Here is an 18,980-nt window from a genome sequence, read left to right as displayed (position 1 = left end):
CCCCAAGACCGTGGACCCTTCCCTCCTGCTCCAGCCCTGCAGCCACACATTGACCTGACTCATATTTCCATCCTAAGCAGCCCAGTGTAAAACAATTTGGAGACCACCACCCGGAGGGCTTGTTTTTACAGTCTCGAGCCTAAATCTTAATATTCCCTCTATAATCGTATTCGTATTATTGTTTCCGACTATGGCTATTTGCCGATCCCCCTTCCTTTTCAGAGATGGTCCCACGCGTTCCAGGATGTTGTTCACTCTAGCACCAGGGAGGCAACTTACTATTCGGTACCTACTCAGGGCAGCAGAAGTGAATCTCTATTCCCCTGACTATAGAATCTCCCACCACTATCACTCTCCTATTCCTGTGCCCCGCCTACCTCTCACCCCCACCCCACTCGGGGTGTCCCCCTGCTCCCCATCCTCTGAGTCACTGTCTCTATCCACCTTACAGTCCCCAACATCAGGTATCTATTGGACAATTCCAGTACTCAGGAGATCCCTCCACCTGTGACTGCAATGTCCCTCCAGATGGTCACTCACTTCCCTCTATCTACACAGTATCTGTGTTGTTACCTCTTCCTGTGTGAGCTGCAGGTTCTTGCTCCTGATCTGGATCCTTTGTCAGGAGAGAAATTATATTTTGATGAATTTTCTGAACCTACCTGTTTCCATTCTCATTCTTGTTGAAGATGTTGGATCTTCTCCCCTGTTTGGTCCTTCAGCCATGGTGGTGACAAACGTTCCCAGATTCTGATGCTCTGTAATAAATATATTACTGGGAGGATTAGACAGAAATATTAAAATGATGAGAACGTTCTCTTGTTAAACATGATATCCAGTCTCTTCTCCCCCATCAGTACAACAGCTGTTAGTTCTGGGATCGAGAATTTCTCGAGTGTTATGATCAACACCCCACATCAGGTGTGATACAGACAGCTGCTCAGTGAAATCCAGTGGGTCCCTCTGATCTCCACAACCCAGTTCCCGTCGGACAAGACTCTGGACTGGGAGTGCCCATTGGTAAGATTTACTCAAACAGTGCAGGCCAGAACCAGCGTTATTCCTGAGGTAGTGAATATTCTGGAGGGAAATATGGAGAGGGTGATCATTGATGAATTAAATGAACATTCACTCGGTTTTACACAGTTTGGGGGTATTGTATCATTTAATTTACAGATGTATTGAATATTTTTGATTTGTTGAGCTACGTTATTAAATTCAGAATATGAATATGATACCTATCCACAAATACAATATATAGCTGGGTGTGATTCCGCTGGTGTTTGTGGGCAGTGACATTGTCCATGTGTTCAGGGAGATGTCTCCTGGTTGGTGCTTCTATTAGAATATATTTACCACATCTCTTATGTGTCAGCAAATGACTGATGAGCACTGTAGGAGGTGAGGAGATTTATCACTGTTCTAATATTAACACTAATGCGCACTGTAGGAGGTGAGGAGATTTTCCACTGATCTAATATTAACACTAATGAGCATTGTCGGAGTTGAGGAGATTTACCACTGTTCTAATATTAACACTAATGAGCACTGTAGGATGTGAGGAGATTTACCACTGTTCTAATATTAACACTAATGAGCACTGTAGGAGGTGAGGAGATTTACCACTGTTCTAATATTATCACTAATGAGCACTGTAGGTGAGGAGATTTACCACTGTTCCAATATTAACACTAATGAGCACTGTAGGTGGTGAGGAGATTTCCCACTGTTCTAATATTAAAACGAATGAGCACTGTAGGAGGTGAGGAGATTTACCATTGTTCTAATATTAACACTTATGAGCACTGTAGGTGAGGAGATTTACCACTGTTCTAATATTATCAATAATGAGCACTGTAGGTGAGGAGATTTACCAATGTTCCAATATTAACACTAATGAGCACTGTAGGAGGTGAGGAGAGTTACCACTGTTCGAATATTAACACTAATGTGAAATGTTATGGTTCGTGTAACTTTAAACCCTTAGGTGATGCACAGAATTTATTTGTTGTATAGCTTTAAACATCTTACAATCTCAGAAAACGCCATCAATATATAATTGGTCGATATGGCTGCTGTTTTACTCTGAAGATTCTCCACTTGTGTACGACCCCACACACGCGTTTCCCATCAAACTATCAGTCAGTGTCCTTTCCTTTCCCCACTGTGGAAATGTAAAAGTGATTAAGTCTCAGATCAGTAATTTCTCCAAACTCTCGAAGTTATTCGGCGGCATTACTTTATAACCAAGTTTGAGACTTTGTAAAATTCAGTTCCTGCTGTTTCTCTCACACTGGCACTAGTACAATAAATAAACAACGAAAACTTGCATCTCCATAGCGCCTTTAACATCAAAAAATATCCCAAGGCGTTTCACAGAACCCGAATCAGAGAAAAGATGGATGCTGAATAAAGAAGGGGTGGTCAAAAGGTTGATTCAAGAAGTGGATATTAGAAGGGTCTTAAAGGAGCAGAGGGAGGTGGAGAGGTTTGGGGAGAGAATTGCAGAACATCGAGCCGGGATAACTGAAGGCTTTACTATGTGTGGAGGTGGAAGATGTTGGTATGGTTCTTAATGAATACTTTGCATCTGTCTTCATAAAAGAGGGGGACGATGCAGAGATTGTAGTTAAGGGGGAGGAGTGTGAAATATTGGATGGGATCAACATAGTGCGAGGAAGTATTAATGGGATTAGCATCTTTGAATGTAGATAAATCACCAGGGCCAGATAAAATGTTTCCCAGGCTGTTAAGAGAAGCAAGGGAGGAAATAGCGGAGGCTCTGACCTTCATTTTCCAATCCTCACTGGATACAGGCGTGGTGCCGGTGGATTGGAGGACTGCTAATGTTGTACCGTTGTTTAAAAAGGGAGCGCACAACAGACTGAGTAATGACAGGCCAGTCAGTCTAACCTCGGTGGTGGGCAAATTATTGAAATCAATTCTGAGGGACACAATAAACTGTCACTTGGAAAAGCACGAAGTAATCAAGTACAGCCAGCATGGATTGAAGGGACGGTCATGTCTGACTAACTTGATTGAATTTTTTGAGGGGGTAACAAGGAGGGTTGTTAAGGGTGGTGCATTTGATGTAGTCTACATGGATTTTCGCAAAGGCTTTTGACAAGGTCCCACAAGGCAGACTGGTCAAAAAAGTAAAAGCCCATTGGATCCAAGGGAAAGTGGCAAGTTGGGTCCAAAATTGTCTGTGGCAGGAATAAAGGGTCATGGTGGACAGGTGTTTTTGAGACTGGAAGGCTGATTCCAGTGGGGTTCCACAGGGCTCAGTACTAAGCACCTTGCCTTTTGTGATATATATTAATCATTTAGACTTAAATATAGGGAGCATGATAGTTTGCAGATGATATATAAATTGGCCGTGTGGTTGATAGTGAGGAGGAAAACTAGACTGCAGGAAGATATCAATGGACTGGTCAGGTTGGCAGAAAAGTGGCAAATGGAATTCAACCCAGAGAAATGTGAGGTAATGCATTTGGGGAGGGAAAACAAGGCAAGGAAGTACACAATAAATGGGAGGATACTGAGCTATAGAGGAACAAAGTGACCTTGGAATGCATGTCCACAGTTCCCTGAAGGTAGCAGGACAGGTGGATAAGGTGGTTAAGAAGGCATACGGGATACTTTCCTTTATTAGCCGAGGCATAGAATGTAAGAGCAGGGAGGTTATGCTGGAACTGAATAAAACACTGGTTAGGCCATATCTTGAGTACTGGTACAGTTCTGGTCGCCACATTACAGGAAGGATGTAGTTGCACTGGAGAGGGGACAGAGGAGATTTATGAAGATGTTGCCAGGACTGGAGAATTTTAGCTATGTGGTAAGAGTGGATAGGCTGGGGTTGTTCTCTTTGGAACAGAGGAGGCTGAGGGGTGAATTAATTGAGGTGTATAAAGTTATGAGGGGCCTAGATAGAGTGGATAGGAAGGACCTATTTCCCTGAGCAGAGAGATCAATAACCAGGGGGCATAGATTTAAAGTAATTGGTAGAAGGATTAGAGGGGAGCTGAGGAGAATTTTTTCACCCAGAGGGTGGTGGGGGTCTGGAACTCACTGCCTGAAAGCGTGGTAGAGGCAGAAACCCTCATCGCATTTAAGAACTACCTGGATGTGTACCTGAAGTGCCGTAACCTAAAAGGCTACGGACCAAGTGCTGGAAAGTGGGGTTAGGCTGCATGTCTCATTTTGGGCCAGCGCGGACACAATGGGTCGAATGGCCTCCTTCTGTGCCGTAAATTTTCTATGATTCTAAGATTCTAAAGCAGAACTGCCATAGATGGGGTGAGGAGGGAGTGAAATATAGAAGAGGCCAGAGTCGGAGGAAAGAGAGATCTTGGTGGTAGGGGCTTGTAGGGCTGGAGTCGGTTAGAGATAGGGAGAGATGGGACCATGGAGGGATTTAAACACAAGGACGAGAGTTTTAATTTGGAGATGCTGGGGGACCAAGAGCTAATGTAGGTTCAGAAGTGATCGGTGAGCAGGGTTTTGGATTCACTTAACTTTACAGTGGGGGAACGGAGCAAAGCCGGCCCGGAAAGTATTGGAAAAATCGAGTCGACAGGTGATAAAAGCACGGAGGAGGGTTTCAGCAGCAGATGGGCTGAAGCAGGGATGGAGATGGACGATGTTACAGAGGTGGAATCAGGCGGTCCTTGTGATGGAGAGAATATCAGATCAGAAGCTCAGCTTGATGTCAAATCGAACGCTGAGGTTGTGAACAGTCGGGTTCAATCGGAGACATTGGCTGGGACGGGAATGGAATGACTGGCGAGGGAACAGTATTCATGGCAGGGGCTGAAGACGGTGTCTTTCGTCTTCCAAATGTTTACTTGGAGAAATATTTTTTTAATTCGTTCATGAGAATGTGGGCGTCGCTGGCGAGGCCAGCATTTATTGCCCATCCCTAATTGCCCTTGAGAAGGTGGTGGTGAGCCGACTTTTTGAACCACTGCAGTCCGTCTGGTGACGGTTCTCCCACAGTGCTGTTAGGAAGGGAGTTCCAGGATTTGGACCCAGCGACGATGAAGGAACGGCGATATATTTCCAAGTCGGGATGGAGTGTGACTTGGAGGGGAACCTGCAGGTGGTGCTGTTCCCATGTGCCTCCTGCCCTTGTCATTCTAGGTTGTAGAAGTCGCTGGTTTGGAGGTGCTGTCGAAGAAGCCTTGGCGAGTTGCTCAGGTGAGTCACTCGCCACAGAATACCCAGCCTCTGACCTGCTCTTGTAGCCACAGTATTTATGTGGCTGGTCCAGTTAAGTTTCTGGTCAATGGTGACCCCCAGGATGTTGATGGTGGGGGATTCGGCGATGGTAATGCTGTTGAATGTCAAGGGCAGGTGGTTAGACTCTCTCTTGTTGGAGATGGTCATTGCCTGGCAGTCTGGCGTGAATGTTACTTGCTGGTTGTAGCTGGTCAAAGACTGGATGTCGGGCAAACAGCGTGACAAAGCAGAGGCAGTGGAGGGGTGGAGAGGTAGAACAGAGTATTGTCAGTGCACGTGAAAGCTGACCCCTTGTCTTCGGATAATGTGTCCAAGGGGCAGCATTTGGAGTAGAAAGAGGAGGGGGCGAGGTTAGATCTCGAGGGGGCGGGAAGAGACACCTTTGATGAAGATTCTCTGGCTACGACTGGACAGGTAAAAGTGGAACCAAATGAGGGCAGTCCCACTGAGCTGGACAATGGAGTCGAGGCGTTGGAGGAGGAGATTGTGATCGACCGTGTCAAAGGCTGCAGAGGTGGAGAAGAATGAGGAGGGATAGATTACCACAGTCACAGACACAGTAGGTGTTATTTGTGACTTTGATTATTGCCACTTCAGTGCTGTGACAGGAGGGGAAACCTGATTGGAGAGATTCACACATGGAGTTGTCAGAAAGATGGGCAGAAATTTGGGAGGTGACAAAATATTGAAAGGAAAGAGAGGCTGGAGATGGAGAAACACGTGTCTGAACTATTCACCCACTCAAACCCTCTCCTCTGTAATGCAAGGGTCTCATTTGTAGTTTCATCTTCTCGAAGAAGATAAAATCATTTCACATTTACAGAACATTCCAAGCTCTGGCTGGAATCTCCCAGTTCCATCAGAGGAGTTCTCTAGTACCATGATACAGAATTAGTGCAAAGCTCCCGATGTTGTCTTTTCACAAAACTGGTTCAGAAAAAGCAGACTCATCACTTCCCCTTTTCAAACAGAATGACACAGGTTGGACAGCACAGAAATAGGCCATTCGGCCCAACTGCTCCACACGAGCATTTCCCCGACATCGACATCGAACCCCATCAGAATATCCTTCGATTCATTTCTCCCTCATGTGTTTATCAAACTTCACCTTAAATTCAGCGGGCCGCCGGAGAGGGGCCGGGTCAGCGGGGCATCGGAGAAGGGCTCCATCACCCTCACCCTCTGCACTGACCCGCTCCATCACCCTCACCCTCTGCACTGACTCGCTTCTTCACCCTCACCCTCTGCACTGACCCGCTCCATCACCCTCACCCTCTCCACTGACCCGCGCCATCACCCTCACCCTCTGCACTGACCCGCTCCATTACCCTCACACTCTGCACTGACCCGCTCCATTACCCTCACACTCTGCACTGACCCGCTCCATTACCCTCACACTCTGCACTGACCCGCTCCATTACCCTCACACTCTGCACTGACCCGCTCCATCACCCTCACACTCTGCACTGACCCGCTCCATCACCCTCACCCTCTGCACTGACCCGCTCCATTACCCTCACACTCTGCACTGACCCGCTCCATCACCCTGACCCTCTGCACTGACCCGCTCCATCACCCTCACCCTCTGCACTGACCCACTCCATCACCCTCACCCTCTCCACTGACCCGCTCCATTACCCTCACACTCTGCACTGACCCACTCCATCACCCTCAGACTCTGCACTGACCCGCTCCATCACGCTCACACTCTGCACTGACCCGCTCCATCAACCTCACTCTCGGTACTGACCCGCTCCATCAACCTCACTCTCAGTTCTGACCCGCTCCATCACCCTCACTCTCAGTACTGTCCCGCTCCATCACCCTCACTCTCAGTACTGACCCGCTCCTTCACACTAACTCTCAGTACTCACCCGCTCCATCACCCTCACACTCTGTACTGACCCGCTCCATCAACCTCACTCTCTGCACTGACCCGCTCCATCATCCTCACTCTCAGGACTGACCCGCTCCATCACCCTCACTTTCAGTACTGAAACGCTCCATCACCCTCACTCTCAGAACTGACCCGCTCCATCACGCTCACTCTCAGTACTGACCCTCATCATCACCCGCACTCTCAGTACTAACCGGCTCCATCACCCTCACTCTCAGCACTGACCCAGACCATCAAGCTCACTCTCAGTACTGACCAGCTCCATCACCCTCACTATCAGTAATGACCCGCTCCATCAACCTCAATCTCAGTACTGACCCGCTTAATCACGCTCACTCTCAGGACTGACCCGCTCCATCACCCTCACTCTCAGTACTGACCCGCTCTATCACCCTCACTCTCAGTACTGACCCGCTCTATCACCCTCACTCTCAGTACTGACCCGCTCCATCACTCTCACTCTCCATCACCGTCACTCTCAGCACTGACCCGCTCCATCATCCTCACTCCCAGCACTGACCCGCTCCATCAACCTCACTCTCAGTACTAACACGCTCCATCACCCTCACTCACAGTGCTGACCCGCTCCATCACCCTCAATCTCAGTACTGACCCGCTCCATCACCCTCACTCATCGTGCTGACCCGCTCCATCAACCTCACTCTCAGTACTGACCCGCTCCATCACGCTCACCCTCTGTACTGACCCGCTCCATCACACTCACTCTCAGCACTGACCCGCTCCATCACCCTCACTCTCAGTGCTTACCTGCTCCATCAACCTCACTCTCAGCACCGACCCGCTCCATCACCCTCACTCTCAGTGCTGACCCGCTCCACCACCCTCACTGTCTGTACTGACCCGCTCCATCAACCCCACTCTCAGGACTGACCCGCAACATCACCCTCACTCTCAGTACTGACCCGCTCCATCACACTCACTCTCAGCACTGACCCGCTCCATCACCCTCACTCCCAGTACTGACCCGTTACATCAACCTCACTCTCAGTACTGACCCGCTCCATCACCCTCACTCTCAGTAGTGACCCGCACCATCACCCTCACTCTCAGTACTGACCCGCTCCATCAACCTCACTCTCAATACTAACCCGCTCCATCACCCTCACTCACAGAGCTGACCCGCTCCATCACCCTCAATCTCAGTACTGACACGCTCCATCACCCTCACTCTCAGTAGTGACCCGCTCCATCACCCTCACTCTCAGTAGTGACCCGCTCCATGAACCTCACTCTCAATACTAACCCGCTCCATCAACCTCACTCATCGTGCTGACCCGCTCCATCACCCTCACTCTCAGTACTGACCCGCTCCATCACCCTCACTCTCAGTAGTGACCCGCTCCATCAACCTCACCCTCTGTACTCACCCGCTCCATCACACTCACTCTCAGTACTGACCCGCTCCATCACCCTCACTCTCAGTGCTGACCCGCTCCATCACCCTCACTCTCTGTACTGACCCGCTCCATCACCCTCACTCTCAGTCGTGACCCGCACCATCACCCTCACTCTCAGGGCTGACCCGCGACATCACCCTCACTCTCAGTACTGACCCGCTCCATCACCCTCACTCACAGTACTGACCCACTCCATCATCCTCACTCTAAGTCCTGACCCGCGGCAACACCCTCACTCTCAGTACTGACCCGCTCCATCACCCTCACTCTCTGTACTGACCCGCTCCATCACCCTCACTCTCAGTACTGACCCGCTCCATCATCCTCACTCTCAGTACTGACCCGCTCCAACACCCTCAATCTCTGCACTGACCCGCTCCATCAACCTCACTCTAAGTACTGACCCGCTCCATCACCCTCACACTCAGTAGTGACCCGCACCATCACCCTCACTCTCAGTACTGACCCGCACCATCACCCTCACTCTCAGAACTGACCCGCTCCATCACCCTCACTCTCAGAACTGACCCGCTCCATCACCCTCACTCTCAGAACTGACCCGCTCCATCACCCTCACTCTCAGTACTCACACGCTCCATCACCCTCACTCTCAGTAATGACCCGCTCCATCACCCTCTCTCTCAGTGTTGACCCGCTCCTTCACCCTCACTCTCAGTACTGACCCGCGACATCACCCTCACTCTCAGTACTGACCCGCTCCATCACCCTCACTCTCAGTACTGACCCGCTCCATCACACTGACTCTCAGTTCTGACCCGCTCCATCACCCTCACTCTCAGATCTGACCCGCTCCATCAACCTCACCCTCTGTACTGACCCGCTCCATAACCCTCACTCTCAGTACTGACCCGCACCATCAGACACACTCTCAGCAATCACCCGCTCCTTCACCCTCACTCTCAGTGCGGACCCGCTCCGTCAACCTCACTCTCAGTACTGACCCGCTCCATGAACCTCACTCTCAGTACTGACCCGCTCCATCACCCTCACTCTCTGCACTGACCCGCTCCATCACCCTCACTCTCAGTACTGACCCGCACCATCACTCTGACTCTCAGTGCTGACCCGCTCCATCACCCTTACTCTCAGTACTGACCGGCTCCATCACCCTCACACTCAGTACTGACCCTCACCATCACCCTCACTCTCAGTACTGACACGCTCCATCACCCTCACTCTCAGTACTGACCCGTTCCATCACCCTCACTCTCAGTACTGACCCGCTCCATCACCCTCACTCTCAGTAATGACCTGCTCCAGCAAACTCACTCTCAGTACTGACCCGCTCCATCACCCTCACTCTCAGTGCTGACCCGCTCCATCACCCTCACTCTCTGTACTGACCCGCTCCATCACCCTCACTCTCAGTCGTGACCCGCACCTTCACCCTCACTCTCAGGACTGACCCGCTAAATCACCCTCACTCTCAGTACTGACCCGCTCCATCACCCTCACACACAGTACTGACCCGCTCCATCATCCTCACTCTAAGTACTGACCCGCTGCAACACCCTCACTCTCAGTACTGACCCGCTCCATCATCCTCACTCTCAGTACTGACCCGCTCCATCACCCTCAATCTCTGTACTGCCCCGCTCCATCAACCTCACTCTAAGGACTGACCCGCTCCATCACCCTCACTCTCAGTAGTGACCCGCACCATCACCCTCACTCTCAGTACTGACCCGCTCCATCACCCTCTCTCTCAGTGTTGACCCGCTCCTTCACCCTCACTCTCAGTACTGACCCGCGACATCACCCTCACTCTCAGTACTGACCCGCTCCATCACCCTCACTCTCAGTAATGACCTGCTCCAGCAAACTCACTCTCAGTACTGACCCGCTCCATCACCCTCACTCTCAGTGCTGACCCGCTCCATCACCCTCACTCTCTGTACTGACCCGCTCCATCACCCTCACTCTCAGTCGTGACCCGCACCATCACCCTCACTCTCAGGACTGACCCGCTAAATCACCCTCACTCTCAGTACTGACCCGCTCCATCACCCTCACACACAGTACTGACCCGCTCCATCATCCTCACTCTAAGTACTGACCCGCTGCAACACCCTCACTCTCAGTACTGACCCGCTCCATCATCCTCACTCTCAGTACTGACCCGCTCCATCACCCTCAATCTCTGTACTGACCCGCTCCATCAACCTCACTCTAAGGACTGACCCGCTCCATCACCCTCACTCTCAGTAGTGACCCGCACCATCACCCTCACTCTCAGTACTGACCCGCTCCATCACCCTCTCTCTCAGTGTTGACCCGCTCCTTCACCCTCACTCTCAGTACTGACCCGCGACATCACCCTCACTCTCAGTACTGACCCGCTCCATCACCCTCACTCTCAGTACTGACCCGGTCCATCACACTGACTCTCAGTTCTGACCCGCTCCATCACCCTCACTCTCAGATCTGACCCGCTCCATCAACCTCACCCTCTGTACTGACCCGCTCCATCACCCTCACTCTCAGTACTGACCCGCACCATCACACACACTCTCAGCAATCACCCGCTCCTTCACCCTCACTCTCAGTGCGGACCCGCTCCATCAACCTCACTCTCAGTACTGACCCGCTCCATGAACCTCACTCTCAGTACTGACCCGATCCATCACCCTCACTCTCTGTACTGACCCGCTCCATCACCCTCACTCTCAGTACTGACCCGCACCATCACTCTGACTCTCAGTGCTGACCCGCTACATCACCCTCACACTCAGTACTGACCCTCACCATCACCCTCACTCTCAGTACTGACACGCTCCATCACCCTCACTCTCAGTACTGACCCGCTCCATCACCCTCACTCTCAGTGCTGACCCGCTCCATCACCCTCACTCTCAGTGCTGACCCGCTCCATCACCCTCACTCTCTGTACTGACCCGCTCCATCACCCTCACTCTCAGTCGTGACCCGCACCATCACCCTCACTCTCAGGACTGACCCGCTAAATCACCCTCACTCTCAGTACTGACCCGCTCCATCACCCTCACACACAGTACTGACCCGCTCCATCATCCTCACTCTAAGTACTGACCCGCTGCAACACCCTCACTCTCAGTACTGACCCGCTCCATCATCCTCACTCTCAGTACTGACCCGCTCCATCACCCTCAATCTCTGTACTGACCCGCTCCATCAACCTCACTCTAAGGACTGACCCGCTCCATCACCCTCACTCTCAGTAGTGACCCGCACCATCACCCTCACTCTCAGTACTGACCCGCTCCATCACCCTCTCTCTCAGTGTTGACCCGCTCCTTCACCCTCACTCTCAGTACTGACCCGCGACATCACCCTCACTCTCAGTACTGACCCGCTCCATCACCCTCACTCTCAGTACTGACCCGCTCCATCACACTGACTCTCAGTTCTGACCCGCTCCATCAACCTCACTCTCAGATCTGACCCGCTCCATCAACCTAACCCTCTGCACTGACCCGCTCCATCACCCTCACTCTCAGTACTGACCCGCACCATCACACACACTCTCAGCAATCACCCGCTCCTTCACCCTCACTCTCAGTGCGGACCCGCTCCGTCAACCTCACTCTCAGTACTGACCCGCTCCATGAACCTCACTCTCAGTACTGACCCGATCCATCACCCTCACTCTCTGTACTGACCCGCTCCATCACCCTCACTCTCAGTACTGACCCTCACCATCACCCTCACTCTCAGTACTGACACGCTCCATCACCCTCACTCTCAGTACTGACCCGCTCCATCACCCTCACTCTCAGTGCTGACCAGCTCCACCACCCTCACTCTCAGTACTGACCCGCTCCATCACCCTCACTCTCAGTAATGACCTGCTCCATCACCCTCACTCTCAGTGCTGACCCGCTCCATCACCCTCACTCTCTGTACTGACCCGCTCCATCACCCTCACTCTCAGACGTGACCCGCACCATCACCCTCACTCTCAGGACTGACCCGCTAAATCACCCTCACTCTCAGTACTGACCCGCTCCATCACCCTCACACACAGGACTGACCCGCTCCATCATCCTCACTCTAAGTACTGACCCGCTGCAACACCCTCAAACTCAGTACTGACCCGCTCCATCATCCTCACTCTCAGTACTGACCCGCTCCATCACCCTCAATCTCTGTACTGACCCGCTCCATCAACCTCACTCGAAGTACTGACCCGCTCCATCACCCTCACTCTCAGTAGTGACCCGCAACATCAACCTCACTCTCAGAACTGATCCGCTCCATCACCCTCACTCTCAGTACTGACCCGCTCCATCACCCTCACTCTCAGTACTGACCCGCACCATCACCCTCACTATCAGAACTGACCCGCTCCATCACCCTCACTCTCAGAACTGACCCGCTCTATCAACCTCACTCTCAGAACTGACCCGCTCCATCACCATCACTCTCAGTACTCACACGCTCCATCACCCTCACTCTCAGCACTGACCCGCTCCATCACCCTCTCTCTCAGTGTTGACCCACTCCTTCACCCTCACTCTCAGTACTGACCCGCGACATCACCCTCACTCTCAGTACTGAGCCGCTCCATCACCCTCACTCTCAGTCCTGACCCGCTCCATCACCCTTACTCTCAGTTCTGACCCGCACCATCACCCTCACTCTCAGATCTGACCGGCTCCATCAACCTCACCCTCTGTACTGACCCGCTCCATCACCCTCACTCTCAGTACTGACCCGCACCATCACATACACTCTCAGCAATCACCCGCTCCTTCACCCTCACTCTCAGTGCGGACACGCTCCGTCAACCTCACTCTCAGTACTGACCCGCTCCATCAACCTCACTCTCAGTACTGACCCGCTCCATCAACCTCACTCTCAGTACTGACCCGCTCCATCACCCTTACTCTCAGTACTGACCGGCTCCATCACCCTCACACTCAGTACTGACACGCTCCATCAGCCTCACTCTCAGTACTGACCCGCTCCATCAACGTCACTCTCAGTGCTGACCAGCTCCACCACCCTCACTCTCAGGACTGACCCGCTCCATCACCCTCACACTCAGTACTGACCCTCACCATCACCCTCACTCTCAGTACTGACACGCTTCATCACCCTCACTCTCAGTACTGACCCGCTCCATCAACCACACTCTCAGTGCTGACCTGCTCCACCACCCTCACTCTCAGTACTGACCCGCTCCATCACCCTCACTCTCAGTACTGTCCCGCTCCATCACCCACACTCTCTGAACTGACCCGCTCCATCACCCTCACTCTCAGTACTGAACCGCTCCATCACCCTCACTCTCAGAACTGAGCGGCACCATGAACCTCACTATCATTACTGACCCGCTCCATCACCCTCACTCTCAGTGCTGACCAGCTCCATCACCCTCACTCTCAGTACTGACCCGCTCCATCACCCTCACTCTCAGAACTGACCCGCTCCATCAATCTCACTCTCATTACTGACCCGCTCCATCAACCTCAGTACTGACCCGCTCCATCACCCTCACTCTCTGTACTGACCCGCTCCATCACCCTCACTCTCAGTAGTGACCCGCACCAACACCCTCACTCTCAGACCTGACCCGCTTCATCACCCTCACTCTCAGTACTGACCGGCTCCATCACCCTCACTCTCAGTAGTGACCCTCACCATCACCCTCACTCTCAGTACTGACACGCTGCATCACCCTCACTCTCAGCACTGACCCGCTCCATCACCCTCACTCTCAGAACTGACCCGCTCCATCACCCTCGCTATCAGTACTGACCCGCTCCAACAACCTCACTCTCAGTACTGACCCACTCCATCACCCTCACTCTCAGTACTGACCCGCTCCATCACCCTCTCTCTCAGTATTGACCCGCTCCAGCACCCTCACTCTCAGTACTGACCCGCGACATCACCCTCACTCTCAGTACTGACCCGCTCCATCACCCTCACTCTCAGATCTGACCCGCTCCATCACCCTCACCCTCTGTACTGACCCGCTCCATCACCCTCACTCTCAGTACTGACCCACACCATCACACACACTCTCAGCAATCACCCGCTCCTTCACCCTCACTCTCTGTGCGGACCCGCTCCATCAACCTCACTCTCAGTACTGACCCGCTCCATCAACCTCACTCTCAGTACTGACACGCTCCATCACCCTCACTCTCTGTACTGAACGCTCCATCACCCTCACTCTCAGTACTGACCCGCACCATCACTCTGACTCTCAGTGCTGACCCGCTCCATCACCCTCACTCTCAGTACTGACCAGAACCATCACCCTCACACTCAGTACTGTCCCTCACCATCACCCTCACTCTCAGTACTGACACGCTCCATCACCCTCACTCTCAGTACTGACCCGCTCCATCACCATCACTCTCAGTACTGACCCGCTCCATCAACCACACTCTCAGTGCTGACCATCTCCACCACCCTCAATCTCAGTACTGACCCGCTCCATCACCCTCATTCTCAGCACTGGCCTGCTCCATCACCCCCACTCTCAGTACTGACCCGCTCCATCACCCACACTCTCAGTACTATCCGGCTCCATCACCCTCACTCTCAGTACTGTCCCTCATCATCACCCGCACTCTCAGTACTGACCGGCTCCATAACCCTCACTCTCAGTACTGACCCTCACCATCACGCTCACTCTCAGTACTGACCCGCTTCATCACCCTCACTCTCAGTACTAACCCGCTCCAGCACCCTCACTCTCAGTACTGAACCCCTACAGCAACCTCACTCTCAGTACTGATCCGCTCCATCAACCTCTCTCTCAGTACTGACCCGCTCCATCACCCACACTCTCAGCACTGACCCGCTCCATCACCCTCACTCTCAGACCTGACCCGCTCCATCACCCACACTCTCAGCACTGACCCGCTCCATCACCCTCACTCTCAGACCTGACCCGCTTCATCACCCTCACTCTCAGTACTGACCGGCTCCATCACCCTCACTCTCAGTAGTGACCCTCACCATCACCCTCACTCTCAGTACTGACACGCTGCATCACCCTCACTCTCAGCACTGACCCGCTCCATCACCCTCACTCTCAGAACTGACCCGCTCCATCACCCTCGCTCTCAGTACTGACCCGCTCCAACAACCTCACTCTCAGTACTGACCCACTCCATCACCCTCACTCTCAGTACTGACCCGCTCCATCACCCTCTCTCTCAGTATTGACCCGCTCCAGCACCCTCACTCTCAGTACTGACCCGCGACATCACCCTCACTCTCAGTACTGACCCGCTCCATCACCCTCACTCTCAGATCTGACCCGCTCCATCACCCTCAACCTCTGTACTGACCCGCTCCATCACCCTCACTCTCAGTACTGACCCACACCATCACACACACTCTCAGCAATCACCCGCTCCTTCACCCTCACTCTCAGTGCGGACCCGCTCCATCAACCTCACTCTCAGTACTGACCCGCTCCATCAACCTCACTCTCAGTACTGACACGCTCCATCACCCTCACTCTCTGTACTGAACGCTCCATCACCCTCACTCTCAGTACTGACCCGCTCCATCATCCTCAATCTCAGTACTGACCCGCTCCATCATCCTCACTCATCGTGCTGACCCGCTCCATCACCCTCACTCTCAGTGCTGACCCGCTCCATCACCCTCACCCTCTGTACTGACCCGCTCCATCAACCTCACTCTCAGCACTTACCCGCTCCATCACCCTCACTCTCAGCACTGATCCGCTCCATCACACTCACTCTCAGCACTGACCCGCTCCATCACCCTCACTCGAAGGACTGACCCGCTCCATCACCCTCACTCTCAGCACTGACCCGCTCCATCAACCTCACTCTCAGAACTGACCCGCTCCATCATACTGACTCTCAGCACTGACCCGCTCCATCACCCTCACTCTCACTGCTGACCCGCTCCATCACCCTCACTTTCAGTACTGATCGGCTCCATCACCCTCACTCTCACTACTGACCCTCTCCATCACCTCACTCTCAGTAGTGACCCGCTCCATCACCCTCACTCTCAGTACTGACCCTCATCATCACCCGCACTCTCAGTACTGACCCGCTTCATCACCCTCACTCTCAGTACTGACCCGCTCCATCACCCTCACTCTCAGTACTGAACCCCTACATCAACCTCACTCTCAGTACTGATCCGCTCCATCACCCTCACTCTCAGTACTGACCCGCTTAATCACCCTCACTCTCAGTACTGACACGCTCCATCACCCTCACTCTCAGTACTGACCCGCTCTATCACCCTCACTCTCAGTACTGACCCGCTCCATCACACTCACTCTCAGTACTGACCCGCTCCATCACCTTCACTCTCAGCACTGACCCGCTCCATCAACCTCACTCTCAGCACTGACCAGCTCCACCACCCTCACTCTCAGTACTGACCCGCACTGTCACCCTCACTCACAGTGCTGACCCGCTCCATCACCCTCAATCTCAGTACTGACCCGCACCATCACCCTCACTCATCGTGCTGACCCGCTCCATCAACCTCACTCTCAGTGCTGACCCGCTCCATCATCCTCACCCTCTGTACTGACCCGCTCCATCACCCTCACTCTCAGTACTGACCCGCTCCATCACCCTCACTCTCAGTGCTGACCCGCTCCATCAACCACATTCTCAGTGCTGACCAGCTCCACCACCCTCACTCTCAGTACTGACCCGCTCCATCACCCTCACTCTCAGTACTGACCTGCTCCATCACCCCCACTCTCAGTACTGACCCGCTCCATCACCCACACTCTCAGTACTATCCGGCTCCATCAATCTCACTCTCAGTACTGTCCCTCATCATCACCCGCACTCTCAGTGCTGACCGGCTCCATAACCCTCACTCTCAGTACTGACCCTCACCATCACGCTCACTCTCAGTACTGACCCGCTTCATCACCCTCACTCTATGTACTAACCCGCTCCAGCACCCTCACTCTCAGTACTGAACCCCTACAGCAACCTCACTCTCAGTACTGATCCGCTCCATCAACCTCTCTCTCAGTACTGACCCGCTCCATCACCCACACTCTCAGCACTGACCCGCTCCATCACCCTCACTCTCAGTACTAACCCGCTCCATCACCCTCACTCTCAGTACTAACCCGCTCCATCACCCTCACTCACAGTGCTGACCCGCTCCATCATCCTCAATCTCAGTACTGACCCGCTCCATCACCCTCACTCATCGTGCTGACCCGCTCCATCACCCTCACTCTCAGTGCTGACCCGCTCCATCACCCTCACCCTCTGTACTGACCCGCTCCATCAACCTCACTCTCAGTACTTACCCGCTCCATCACCCTCACTCTCAGCACTGACCCGCTCCATCACACTCACTCTCAGCACTGACCCGCTCCATCACCCTCACTCTCAGTACTGACCCGCTCCAACACCCTCACTCTCAGTACTGACCCGCTCTATCACCCTCAATCTATGTACTGACCCGCTCCATCACGCTCACTCTCAGTACTGACCCGCTCCATCAACCTCACTCTCAGAACTGACCCGCTCCATCACACTGACTCTCAGCACTGACCCGCTCTATCAACCTCACTCTCACTGCTGACCCGCTCCATCACCCACACTTTCAGTACTGATCGGCTCCATCACCCTCACTCTCAGTACTGACCCGCTTAATCACCCTCACTCTCAGTACTGACCCGCTCCATCACACTCACTCTCAGTACTGACCCGCTCTATCACCCTCACTCTCAGTACTGACCCGCTCCATCACCCTCACTCTCAGTACTGACCCGCTCCATCACCTTCACTCTCAGCACTGACCCGATCCATCACCCTCACTCTCAGTACTGACCCGCTCCATCACCCTCACTCTCAGTACTAACCCGCTCCGTCACCCTCACTCACAGTGCTGACCCGCTCCATCACCCTCAATCTCAGTGCTGACCCGCTCCACCACCCTCACTCATCGTGCTGACCCGCTCCATCACCCTCACTCTCAGTGCTGACCCGCTCCATCATCCTCACCCTCTGTCCTGACCCGCTCCATCACCCTCACTCTCAGTACTGACCAGCTCCATCACACTCACTCTCAGCAGTGACCTGCTCCATCAACCTCACTCTCAGTACTCACCCGCTCCATGACCCTCACTCTCAGTGCTGACCCGCTCCATCACCCTCACTCTCTGTACTGACCCGCTCCATCACCCTCACTCTCAGTAGTGACCCGCAACATCACCCTCACTCTCAGGACTGACCCGCTCCATCAACCTCACTCTCAGTACTGACCCGCTCTTTCACCCTCACTCTCAGTACTGACCCGTTCCATCACCCCCACTCTCAGTACTGTCCCGCTCCATCACCCTCACTCTCTGAGCTGACCCGATCCATCACCCTCACTCTCAGTACTGACCCGCTCCATCACCCTCACTCTCAGTACTGACCAGCTCCATCACTCTC

The 18,980-nt window shown here is 53.2% G+C and overlaps 1 protein-coding gene across 2 annotated transcripts in view; it reads right to left on the bottom strand.

The window, feature by feature from the left end:
• LOC137314014 (NACHT, LRR and PYD domains-containing protein 3-like) overlaps positions 1-18,980 on the bottom strand; it is a 48,911-nt gene that overhangs the window by 28,618 nt on the left and 1,313 nt on the right. Inside the window, exons 1-2 of one of the 2 annotated variants that reach the window (XM_067979703.1) lie at positions 2,032-5,096; positions 663-758 (exon numbers count right to left, since the gene is read on the bottom strand). In XM_067979703.1, coding sequence (XP_067835804.1) covers positions 663-726 — 64 coding nt within the window. In that variant the 5' untranslated portion in view covers positions 727-758; positions 2,032-5,096. Of the gene's footprint in view, positions 1-662; positions 759-2,031; positions 5,097-18,980 lie in introns of those variants that run through there. The other variant, XM_067979702.1, reaches the window with a different exon arrangement.

This window comes from Heptranchias perlo, unplaced genomic scaffold (assembly GCF_035084215.1).
Source record: "Heptranchias perlo isolate sHepPer1 unplaced genomic scaffold, sHepPer1.hap1 HAP1_SCAFFOLD_50, whole genome shotgun sequence".
NCBI classification, from domain to species: domain Eukaryota; kingdom Metazoa; phylum Chordata; class Chondrichthyes; order Hexanchiformes; family Hexanchidae; genus Heptranchias; species Heptranchias perlo.
The sequence above is the reverse complement of the archived record's forward strand: the minus strand, read 5'-3'. Positions and strand labels throughout refer to the sequence as shown.